This window comes from Vulpes lagopus, chromosome 3 (assembly GCF_018345385.1).
Source record: "Vulpes lagopus strain Blue_001 chromosome 3, ASM1834538v1, whole genome shotgun sequence".
In the NCBI taxonomy this organism is placed as follows: Eukaryota; Metazoa; Chordata; class Mammalia; order Carnivora; family Canidae; genus Vulpes; species Vulpes lagopus.
The window spans coordinates 110,549,292-110,561,580 of record NC_054826.1 but is presented as its reverse complement, the minus strand read 5'-3'; the positions used below and the strand labels follow the sequence as shown (position 1 = coordinate 110,561,580).

The 12,289-nt window shown below is 49.7% G+C and overlaps 1 protein-coding gene across 1 annotated transcript in view; it reads left to right on the top strand.

Moving 5' to 3' along the window:
* Positions 1 to 8,883, top strand: part of CACNG3 (calcium voltage-gated channel auxiliary subunit gamma 3) — an 85,503-nt gene extending 76,620 nt beyond the window's left edge. The window contains exons 3-4 of the mRNA XM_041749715.1: positions 1,802 to 1,942; positions 7,803 to 8,883. Of these exons, the coding sequence (XP_041605649.1) occupies positions 1,802 to 1,942; positions 7,803 to 8,314 (653 nt within the window). The 3' untranslated portion in view covers positions 8,315 to 8,883. The remainder of the gene's footprint in view (positions 1 to 1,801; positions 1,943 to 7,802) is intronic.
* Positions 8,884 to 12,289: the final 3,406 nt, after the last annotated feature.

Sequence of the window (12,289 nt, the reverse complement as noted above, 5' to 3'; positions counted from 1 at the left end):
AACATTATAAAAAGAGGTTGGCAGTTGGCATATAAGCACCTCCGTGCAATAGGGAATAGAAACAAGGAGTTGGGTCACCATGAATACAGGACTTGAAAGCCTTGAACTTTTGGCTTTGAAATGTCTAACGCCAAAAATGAACTTGCAACCCTTTCTGCCACCCACTATACCTGCACGTGCCCAGTGGCATTTTGGGTGTCACCATGGGCTCAGTGGCGGAGCACAGACATGGATGTGGTTCTCAGCTCTTGTCATCCACCATCCACTGCCAATTCAGGTGGCTTTACCTTAGAAATGTATCCACAACTTCCCACCATCTCCAGCCTACCACCCCGGACCCAGCCAGGTCCAGCTCAAGTCTGGTTCACACAGCCCTTGCAGCCACAAGAGCTCGCCCTTCCAAGAGCCCTCACAGAGTTCAATGTTCTCCTGTCCCTGTTTTGAAATTTTTAATAATTTCGGAACAAGAGACCTTACATTTTTGTTTTGCACTGAGTCCTACAAATTATGCAGCTGTTCCTGCCCGTCAACTCAACTGGCTTGTGAGCCCCATGAGGCCAGGGACTCTTTTGTATACCAATGAACACAGAATTTAATTCAACTGGTATATTCTGATCTGGACATACCAGGAAATACCCTTATATACTGGTTGGGCGAATATGGGGATCCGCACCATAGGACCCCTCCCCCAGAACCTTAGGACCTCTCCATGATGCTGCAACTGAAGAGTTAACTCAGGAGCCTCCAGGAGTTGCTTCAGCCCCTCAACCAGCCTCTACCTTGAACAGTAGCACCTGTGCCCTTGTGGTTGTTACACATTTCCACTGGTACCCCAGGACCCAGCACAATGCCTGCATTCATTCACTGTTGAATGAATAAATAAATTCATTTGTTCACTCAGTGACTGGGTGGATATTGAGTATTGCCAGACCCAGTACTATGCAAATGTAGGTGCATATTGGGAAAGGTTCTGCATTTTGGTGAACAGCGTGTGATCTGATGGGAGTCTCTGGATGCAGAACTGGCACCGTAATTGGCAGGGTCCAGTGCAAATGAAAATCCCAGGCTCCTCAGTCAAAACACAGGCAAAAAAGCTTTTTCTTCTATTCTTTCTTTCTTGATCTGTTATGATACCTTTTATCTGCTATTCAATGTCACACTCCCCCTGGAGGGCACAGAGACACTCAAGGGGTAAACGCATAGCTTTGCAGGTGCCTGGAGCTTGCTCCTAACCCTGATTCTTCCTTTGTTCATGCTCAGCCCCTACCAGGAATGAAAGCTGGCAGTGATCACTGGTTGGGGCAGGAGAATGGGTAGCTAAGGTCCCATTGCAAGGAGAAGGGAGAGTGGGCAGGTGGAGAGACGACGGGTGGTAGGGTCAAAGCTCCAAGCCCCCCCCTCCCCCACCCCGTGCATGCTCCATTGACTCATCAGACTTTACTTATAAAACATAATGCAGGGGGCACCTGTGTAGTTGACTGTTTCGATCTCAGCACAAGTCTAGATCTCAGGGTCATGAGTTCAAACCCTGCATAGGGCTCCACGCTGAGTGTGAAGCCTACTTAAACACACACGCACACACACATTGAAGATAAAATGATTAAGAATTTCAGGACGGTGACTGTAGAGCATTAGCCTCCAGCACAGGGCCCTGAGCTACCATACTGGTCTCACGCCCACGTCAGATGCAGGCTCTCTCCTGCTCATGTGCTGTTTTCCCCTTGGGCACCCCATGCCTGGAGTGGGTGGAGCCTGGGGCTGGCCAGAACACAGATGGAACCTTCTCCCCTTCTCTCCACAGGGGCTGTGAGGGCCTCCAGTGTCTTCCCCATCCTCAGCGTCACGCTGCTCTTCTTTGGGGGGCTCTGCGTGGCAGCCAGCGAGTTCCACCGAAGTAGACACAACGTCATCCTCAGCGCGGGCATCTTTTTCGTCTCTGCAGGTGAGCATCTGTCCTGAGATCCTCACAGACACCAAACCCAAGCCCAGGCCATGAGGACAATGCCATGCTATTTAGGATTCTGTGCAGGGAAAGAGCTAGAAAACATTCAACCCGTGTTTGAGTCAAAGACTTCCATTAGACCCAAAGATACTGACATGCTAGGGTGGCATGATGGAAAGGCAAGAGGAGATAGAGTGGCAGAGTCAGCTCAGAGACACAGAGAGAGGCTGGTTAGTAAGAGAGTGTGAATACAGTTGACCCTGGAACAACACGGGTTTGAACTGTGGGGGTCCACTTATACATGGATTTTTTCAACAAATACACATGGTCATGTAAATGTATTTTCCCTTCCTTCCGATTTTCTTAGCACATTTTCTTTGCTCTAGCTTACTTTATTGTGAGAATATAGTATAGAAGACATACGACATACAAAGTATGTGTTAATTGACTGTTTGTGTCTGGTAAGGCTCCCAGTCAACAGTAGGCAATTAGTAGTTAAGTTTTTGGAAAACCAAAAGTTAAACACAGATTTTTTACTGGGCGTGGGGGTCAATACCCATAACTCCTCTGTCGTTCAAGGGTCAACTGTCTATGCTTGCATATAAGGGGCAGGGGGCATGTGTAGTCTACGAGAGACTGTTCAGTATATTTTAACGGGGGTCAGCTTTCTGTTCTTTTTTTTTTTTAATTTTTTTTATTTATTTATGATAGTCACACACAGAGAGAGAGAGAGGCAGAGACACAGTCAGAGGGAGAAGCAGGCTCCATGCACCAGGAGCCCAATGTGGGATTCGATCCTGGGTCTCCAGGATCGTGCCCTGGGCCAAAGGCAGGCACCAAACCGCTGGGCCACCCAGGGATCCCAGCTTTCTGTTCTTTTGAGCACATTTCCATATGTCTCTGGCCCTTTGAGACATGGCACAGCTTTCCAAGGGCTCAAATCCTCATATTGTTCGAGACGTCTCTGGGAACAGGGTAAAAAGCCAGCAGCCCCAGATGCTCTCCAGGAAGACCCCATAATCAATAGCTGGCCTGACCAGAAGGTGGCAAGAGGGATGAGAGACAGTCTTAGTTCACAAAGGGGTCCCAGGCTCTACCTTTTCTCTCCTCCCTCCATCTCTGAACTTCCTCCTCCTCCTGCCTCATGTTCCTCTCTTCCCCCTAGATTTCCATCCCTCCTTCCATCTCTTTACTATTCCTTTCCACCCTCACCCCTCAATCAGTGTCATCTGGATGAATGCTTTAGAGAAGCAAAGAACAAGGCAGGGTTGGGTGAAGAGGCTCAACTGTGGTGGTGGCCTTCAAACTTGGCCCAGTGAGACTAACTTGGCTGACTACTTATTGGGATGAGAGCAGTGGGAAAGAAAATAAAATGGTGGGTAAGAGGGGCTTACCCTTTGGATGTGAATTCTGACTCACCCGTTGAACCTTGAAAACCTTTCTGACTCCCTATACTCTGGTTTCTTCAACTGTACAATGGGAACTAATAATAGTATCCACTTCATGCTGTTGTTGAAAGGAGTCTGAGCATAAGAAGCACAGTATTATTTTCTTTTCTTTTTTTTTTTTTAGTTAGTTAGTTTGTTTGTTTGTTTGTTTTAATCTCTATACCCAATGTGGGGCTCAAACTCACAACTCCAAGATCAAGAGTCGAGGGCTCTTCAGACTGAGCCAGCTGGGGCATCCCAATATTATTTTCTAGTATTGGAAAAGCAAAACAATATAGTTCCAAAGTCTGAGGCCCAGACCCTGCCCCTCTAAGATCTTGCCCCATTCCTTCCCCACTGTTTCCCCTTCTGGGAAATAAAGAAGCTGGACTGAAACCATCTCTGAGTCTCTGGGCAATTCCAGCAACAGACCAGGGAGAAAGCTGCCATCTTGCCATGGGGATGTGGTCAGCCCAAAGGTGGCCGTGGGCCCTGACCATGCTCTGTGCAGACTGATGGTAACAATTGGCCAACTCAGATTTGTGTGGCTTTGAGGCACTTTTTAGTCGCTGGTGGCCCGTCCACACCCCCTGGGCTCTGACTGACCTGGAGGATAATGCATTGTGCTGACATTCGGGTTTCCCATACAGGAGATCATTATTTTGTCCCCCAAGGGGATTGTCAGGAAGGAGCATGTCACCAGCAACTTTTTTCTCACAAGGGGTGCTCTGAGAGATGGTAGGTGGATCAGACACATGAGAACTGCAAAACATGAGGGGCAGCCATGAAAGCCCTCAGGGGATACCAGAAGCTTGGGGTCTGTTCCTAGACACTCCCCATCTCCCCAAGGAACCTCAAAAAGCTTCGGTTTTTCCACCTATAAAAGTTTCAGAAGATCCCACAGTCTCTAAGGCTCTTTTAATTCTAGCTGTTCTAAGGATCTGTGGTTTGGGCCAAACAGTCAAGAACCATTATTGAGCACCTAGTATAGGGCAAGCACCATGCATAATGGTGAAAAGCATGAGCTCTGAAGCCAGGCTGCAAGGTACAAATCTTGGCTCTACTACTCCCCAGCTGGGTAACCTTGAGTAAGTCTCTTAACCTCTCTGTGACTTAGTTTCCTTATCTGAAAAGTAGGGGTAATTATGGCCCAGCCCCTTGAAGCTGTTAAGAGGCTGACATGAGTTGGTACATGTAGAAGGCCTAGGACAGCACCTGGCACACAGTAACTGCTCACTTCATCATAGCAGCTGGTAGATACATTGCACTATTTAATTCTCACGCCAACTCAGTTCACTTATTCAGTAAATCTGCACTGCACTCTTGCTACGGTCAGGGTCTGGGCTAGGACATGGGGCCATAGCAATGAACGAGACCAGCCTAGATCTGCGCTCATGGAGCTGGCAGTCTGGCATCTGGGAGGAAGTGATTGCTCACCTACATCTCATTCTTCCTAAAATCTATTACTGAAATCTAAATCCACCATGGCCAAGAGACAGTCCTGGGTTCAAATCCCACCTCTACCATTTCCTAGCACTGTCAGTGTGGGAAGTGATGTATCTTCTCTGTGGTCAGTTTCCCCACCTAGAAAAGAGGGTTGGGGGCACTTGGCTGGCTCAGCTGGAAGGGCATGCGAATCTCGATCTCAGGGTTGTGAGTTCGAGCCCTACGTTGGGTGTAGAGATCACTAAAAAATAAATAAACTTTGAAAGAGGGTTAACTTTTTTTATGGCAGGTCTGTTGCAATAATTGAGATGGTGCCCATTAAGACTTTGCACAGTGCCTGGCACGTGGTAAGCGCCCTATAAATAAATGGCAACTCACTTGGCTCCCTGCCACCTCTAACGTGGTCTGACATCTAAGTCTCTCTTTGAATTGCTCCCCCTCCGCTCACCTCATCAAGACTTCCTTTAGGGGGGCAGCCCTGGTGGCTCAGCGGTTTAGTGCCCCTTTGGCCCGGGGCGTGATCCTGGAGACCCAGGATCAAGTCCCAGGATCAAGTCCCACGTCAGGCTCCCTGCATGGAGCCTGCTCCTCTCTCTGCCTGTGTCTTTGCGTCTCTCTGTTTCTCGTGAATAAATAAATAAAATCTTAAAAAAAAAAAAAAAAAAGACTTCCTTTAGGGGCTTCCCAAACTTTGCCACCAAAATTTCGCTGCTGGCAGAGGAGAAAGAAAACGTGGCCCTGGGGAGTTGAGGGGCATCGCTAGAAGCCGCCTTCAGTGAGCTGAAATGTCTTTGAAGTCTGTCTCCCATTTACACTTAAAAATTCATGTGAATTCTGCTCTCTCCTCCTTATTATATCTGTGTTCATTTTAATATAAAAGAATGTGTCTTCCCTACTAATCTTCCAGCCGAATTGACACTCCAGAAAGAGGAGCAGTGTTTTATCCTGTGGTCCTGCAGCCTGACACAGGGCTGTCTGTGTTAGCCCCCATATTTAGAAATAGCTCAGTGACTAGAACTCACTGCCCACCTGCTGGGCGCCTGCGCAGGATAAGCCAAGGGGAGACAGGCAGAAGCAGGCCCCCACCCTGCCTTCTGGAAGCAAGCCCTAGATGGAGAGTGGCCAGAGATCATATTCAAATACTAACTCCCCTTAATGCCTGTGCAACCAGCCAGTCAGAATAGCACTGGAGCAGAGTCCTGCATCCCCAGCAATGCCTGGCTTTAACCCTTTAGTTGCTGGACTGTGGAGAGATCTTGGGGACCCCTGGGCAGAGTATGGGGCAGTAAGACTGAAAGAGGAACACAGGCGGCCACTGGATATGGTTATTTACCAGCTGGTGCTAGGAACTGTAATGAGGGCCAGCCTCCATTTAGCATCACCTAAATTTGGAGACAAGGAGGTGCCAGCTGATATACCAACCTCCCTGAGTCATTGTTGGTATCAAGGCCTAGATGAGGCCCTTGAAGAAGAGACAAAAAGAGACATTCCACCTTTGGAATAGTTATGTGAGAAAGATGGGGCACCTGGGTGGCGCAGTTGGTGAAGCATCCGACTCTTGCCTTTGGCTCAGGTCATGATCTCAGGGTCATGAGATCGAGCCCCGTGTCGGGCACTGGGCTCAGCAAGACTCCTGCTCCAGATTCTCTCTCTCCCTCTCTCTCTTCACCCCTCTCCTCCCTCCGCTCACTCTTTCTCAATAAATAAATAAATGAAATCTTTAAAAAAGCATAATGTGAGAAAGGTGGTTAGGGATAATCACAGCCCCTGGGCTCTCAGGTTCTATTGCTTTCTTACCACTCCCTAGAGAATCAATTCACCTCCAAGTGTCTCCTTCCATCCCTCTCCACTGGCACTTGAGGGACGCTAGATCTGGGGACCCTGCCCACTTGGGACTGCAGCTGCATGCTCCCCAATTCCCAAACGGCGGCTAATCTTAAGCCTTATCTTATCCTCTGCAGATAAAAAGCTTTAGGAAGCTACTGTCCTTTCCCCTCGGGTTCATTAGTTCCCCAGACTGCAGGGGCAGACCCACCTGTGTCCACCAGACAGCTGCATTTAGACTCGCCATAAGCACGTCCAGCTCCATTATTCACATCTTTCCCCTTCTCTAAACCTGTTCTCTCTGCTGCCTCTTACTTTAGCTCAAGATGCCACCAACCTCCTCATCAGCCACGCGAAAACCCTAGCAGGCCATTCTCCATCTCTTCTTGCATCTCCCAGCGCAACCCTAGCCAATGTCACCTTGTCTTCAAACCCCAGTAGCTTACCTGTTCCATCTCCCTTTGCTCCCGAGATATTTTATATGTGTCTCTGATAGAGCCCTTACTGTATTTTGCTCTAATTACATTTATGTGTCAGTCTCTCCTACTAACGGCGAGCAACTCAAAGGCAAGGACCTGTATCTCCCTTCATTTTACCATCCTCGTGATTAATTGCCAAAGAGTAGGGTTTTTTTTTTAAGATTTTATTTATTTATTTGAGAGAGAGAGAGAAAGACTGAGAGCATGAGTAGGGGGAAGGAGAAGAGGGAGAAGTGGACTCCACACTGAGCAGGGAGCCAGAGCACGAGACTCCATCCCAGGACCCTGGGATCGTGACCCAAACCGAAGGCAGACACTCAACTGACTGAGCCACCCAGGTGCCCCCAACGATTAGGTTTTGATGGAATGAATGGCTTGTAAGAGAAAACACATGCATCCTGAGCTCCCCCACACCTGCTGTAGGAATAGGGTATATTCTGTAGCTGAACCAGGCCACCTGGGAGCGAGGAGAAGAATTCCTCATTTCCCAAGGAACAGACCATTCAAAAAATGGGTGAGACCATGCAAGAAATGGCCAAGAAAACCCAAATGGGTTGGGTTTCCTGGTGATAAATCCATTCTCCTGTCTTCCTGTTCCTGATCTTCTACAAATCTTTCAAGGCTCAAAGAGACAGTTCCCTCAGAGGTGTATAAAAGATGTCTTTTTCTCTTCCCTTCTCCTAGGGTTAAGCAACATCATCGGCATCATAGTTTATATATCAGCCAATGCTGGAGACCCTGGGCAGCGTGACTCCAAAAAAAGCTACTCCTATGGCTGGTCCTTTTATTTCGGGGCCTTCTCTTTCATCATCGCAGAAATTGTGGGAGTCGTTGCCGTGCACATCTATATAGAAAAACATCAGCAGTTACGTGCCAAATCCCACTCGGAGCTCCTGAAGAAATCTACCTTTGCTCGCCTTCCACCCTACAGGTATAGATTCCGGAGGCGGTCAAGTTCCCGCTCCACGGAGCCCAGATCCCGAGACCTGTCCCCCATCAGCAAAGGCTTCCACACCATCCCTTCCACTGACATCTCCATGTTCACCCTCTCCCGGGACCCCTCAAAGATCACCATGGGGACCCTCCTCAATTCCGACCGGGACCACGCTTTTCTACAGTTCCACAATTCCACGCCCAAAGAGTTCAAAGAGTCGCTGCATAATAATCCAGCCAACAGGCGCACCACGCCCGTCTGAACTTGACCTCTGCCCTCTGGCCTCCACCCCAGCACAGCGTCGGGGGGCAGGGTACAGAGGCGGTTTTGAGGTTGCATGGCATGGTCTTCGTGATGGTATTACTTTTTACAAAGAATGAAACCAAATGGACTCAGCCCTCTCCCACACTCGGCCCCTGGCCCTCGGGTCCTAACCCCCCCACCCCTCCATACCTCTCCACCTCTGGTTCCTCCCAGACTTTTCAAGCCAACCCCACGATGTCATTTCTCTCTCTGTGTATCTGTGCCAGATGTTCTCCTCTCTTCCTTCTTTACTGGAAGGACCTGCACATTCTTCCCTCCTTGGAAGAGGACTTTACTCAAAGTCATGGGTGGTGGCTGGGGGGGATCCCCGATTCCCCAGGCGCGTGCATTGTCCCCATTGCCCACTCACACAAATCCTCGGGACACCAACCGCCCAGGTGGCCCTGAGGGAGGCATTCACCTTTACGTGTTAGAAAAACATGACCAGAAATCAAAGATGTCAGAGCCCCGAAGCAGCTAATGTAATAAGCACTCATGTTATTAAAGGTTTTGCCTTGTTGTAACCAACCAAGCTGGGGGTGTTTTGTTTCTTCCGGCTTCTTCCTGCACAGACTCGCTGCCTGCTACGGAACTAGCTCACCTGTGTGTTGGAAGCTGAGTTTTGCTCATCACACTCTAACCACCAGGAGGCTTTCCCGGACACCCCATCACCCCTTGAAACTAGCAAAGTGTCCCCACCAATGTCAGAGTCGGTGTGTCCCTCACCTGAATCTCTGGGGTCTAGCTGGGGGCAAGCATGTGTTAAAAAATTTGGCTCTGGGGGAACCTGGGTGGTTGAGTTGGTTAAGCATCTGCCTTCAGTCAGGGCATGATCCCAGAGTCCTGGGATCGAGCCCCACATCGGGCTCCCTTCTCAGTAGGGAGTCTGCTTCTCCCTCTGCCTCTGCCCCTGCTCATGTGTGCTCTCTCTCTCTCTCTCTCTCTCTCTCTCTCTCTCACTCACTTTGTCTTTCAAATAAATAAAATCTTAAAAAAAAAAAAATCTGGCTCTGGCACCCAGTAGCTCTAGGACCTGGGGCAAGTCCATCTAATCTTCAAGCCTTGATCCCCTCATCTGTAAAATGGAACCAATGTAAAATGGAACTCCAATGTAAAATGGAGTTGTGAGGCTCAAATAAACTGCCACATGTAAAATGAGCAGCATGTTGTAAATAATCGATATATATAGTTTTATTTTTGGGAGGTGTTCTAAGCAGAGTGAGCATGATCTTAGTCAGCTTGGGCTGCTATGACAAAACACCGTAGACAGGGTGGCTGAAACCAGAGACATTTATTTCTCACCATTCTGGAGTCTAGGAAGTCCAAGAGCAGGGAGCGTGCCAGCCCATTTGGTTCTCCGTGAGGGTGCGGGTGTCCTGATGGGTAGGGGCTGGTGGTGCAAGCCAGGGAAGACTTCACCCGAGGCAGAACAAGAGGCAAGAGTTTATTGAATACACTGCAAGGGATCAGCGGGCAGGACAGCAGAGGAGAGCCTGCCTGCCGTGAGGCCGTGGCGAGGAGCCACACTTACGAGGCAGAGGGAAGGGGTATGGGGCAGGTGGGATTCCCCGTCCTTGGTAATCTTAGGTTGGCTGTAAGTAGCCCATCGGTCGGTTAGGGCCTATGGCTTCATGAGCCTGTTTGCATTCAGCCTGGTGGTCATGGTGGGTCATTTTGCCTGGTTCAACTTTCCACGGTTCAAGGCACTTGCAGGGAGGGCTTTCTCCTGGCTTGCACCTTCTCACTGTCTTCCTACGACCAGAGGAGGGCAGTGCTCCCGCTCTCTATCTGTCTCTGTCTCTCTGTCTCTGTTTCTGTCTCTCTCACTATCTGTCCTTTTTGGGAAGCCACCAATCCCAGCGCAGAGGCCCCACCCTCTTGGCTTCATCTACTCCCATTGACCTCCCAAACACCCCATCTATAAAACTATCACAACAAGGGGTAGGGATTCAGCATGTGACTTTGGGGTGGGGTGGGGTTGGGAGGCACAGCCCGGTCCACAGCAAGCATTACTGCAGGAAGACAGAAGCCAAATGGGAACTGTTGAGGGGGTAGAAAGAGTGGGCTTCAAAGGTGCAGGGGAAGTGGGGGTGGGGAGTGGAAGGACATTTGAATATTTTGACTATTCCATACCAAAAAGCACGGCTTGTTTGTTTGGCCCGTGCCTCCCGATTCACACTTCCAGAGAGCACCCCCACCTAGGGCTCCAGTTACCGCAGAGGGCACGGTAGGATGCTGAGAGCTCACACTTACCTAGCATTGCCAGGTGCCAGGCTGTGTTCTAGAACTGTACACATCCTCTCAGGATAATCCCCTAGTTTCCAAGGAAAAGACTGAGGCAAAAGGGGTTACATGACTCGCCCAGACTTCATCCCCACCAGAGACTGGAAGCCCCCAGGGAGTGAGACACTTGCTCACCCCACGCAGTCACTTTGCCTGCAGAGCGCAAACGCACACCCATTCATTTCATTTAACACTTAAGAGTCATTGCGTGCAAATCACACTCACGTACATCAAGTTACCTCCTCGAATCCTTAAAACAAGCCCGTATGTGGTAGGAATTCCTCTCCCCATTTTGGCAAGCGATGACACAGGCTCAAAAAGAACATGTCTTAGGCTAGGCGCTAATGAGGAGGACTGGCACTGACATACGCAGCCTCGGCTCCCTGATTTGAGTAACTTCCTCATCTTCCAGCATTTTCCAGACCTGTCACCGCAGCACCACGACCCCCGTGAAGTTTGTCATAGGCACATGCCACATCGGCAATTATCTGTCTGACGTTTTTCTTTCAATTGACTGTCGTCGTTTCTTACTTCAATAAGCGTATTTGATAGTGAACTTGATGTCACCACTTTAAAAGGAAAACTGGAATCGCTTGCCACAAGCGAGTGGCACCTGGGAAAATAAATACAATAAAAACAAAACAATCATGCCGTCTTCTCGCCGCTGCTGCCTGATTTTTGTAAAGAGGATGCAACCAACGTGTCAGGGAGACGTTAAAGACACTCTGCACCAGAGGAGACGCTTCCCCCGGCTTCATCCGAAGGATCCAAGGAGCACGGGAAGTGAGTAGCTTTCTCACCTGGGGACCCGCGCCTCTGACACCACAGATGTGTGTCAGGCCCCAATGTCTCATCCCTCGCTTTGGGAATCGGGGCTCCAGGCACCCTTGGAGAGGGAAAGAGCTGAGACATGAGCAAGCAGGTGATGAATCCTACGGGGTGGAACAAAGTGTAACTCCCACCCCCACCCTGCCACCCTGGTTCGTGCAAATCTGAACCAAGACTTTCTCAAAAAAACAGGGCATCTCAGGAAGCAGATGGGGATGGACAGAAAAATCCCAGGGGCTTCATTAGGTAGACGCCTGCTCTGGACAAAGTATCAAAGACCAGAGAGCAGGAGGAGAGAAGTAGGCACCTGACCCCCCCAGGAGGGACCCCCTGCCTGCCCCTCCCACGGCCCGCACCGTCTAGGTCTGCTCCCTGCAAGGCTTGGCACGTGCGGCCTCTGCGGCCTCAGAGGGTTTTTGCTTGAAGCCTGCTCAGCTGGACCTAGCTGGCTGGCATCAAATAAATATTAATATTACCACTCGCAGTTTGCAGCCAGGATCCGGCCAACCCTTGTCATTCAAATCCCTGTGAAGAGTATTCATGGTCACTGGGCCCCCACTCTGCATGCTGTGAACTTCACTTATTTTGTTTCATTTAATCCTCACTTTTGAGGTAGGTACTATTGTTCAACCCACTGGCTAGATGTTGAAACTTGCCAAGACCCAGCAAAGCAGGTATGCAACCCCATGTCTGCCTGGCTCCGAAGCATACGAAAAAGGGATGCCTGGGTGGCTCAGCAGTTGAGTGTCTGCCTTCGGCTCAGGGCATGATCCTGGAGTCCAGGATCGAGTCCCGCATCGGGCTCCCTGCATGGAGCCTGCCT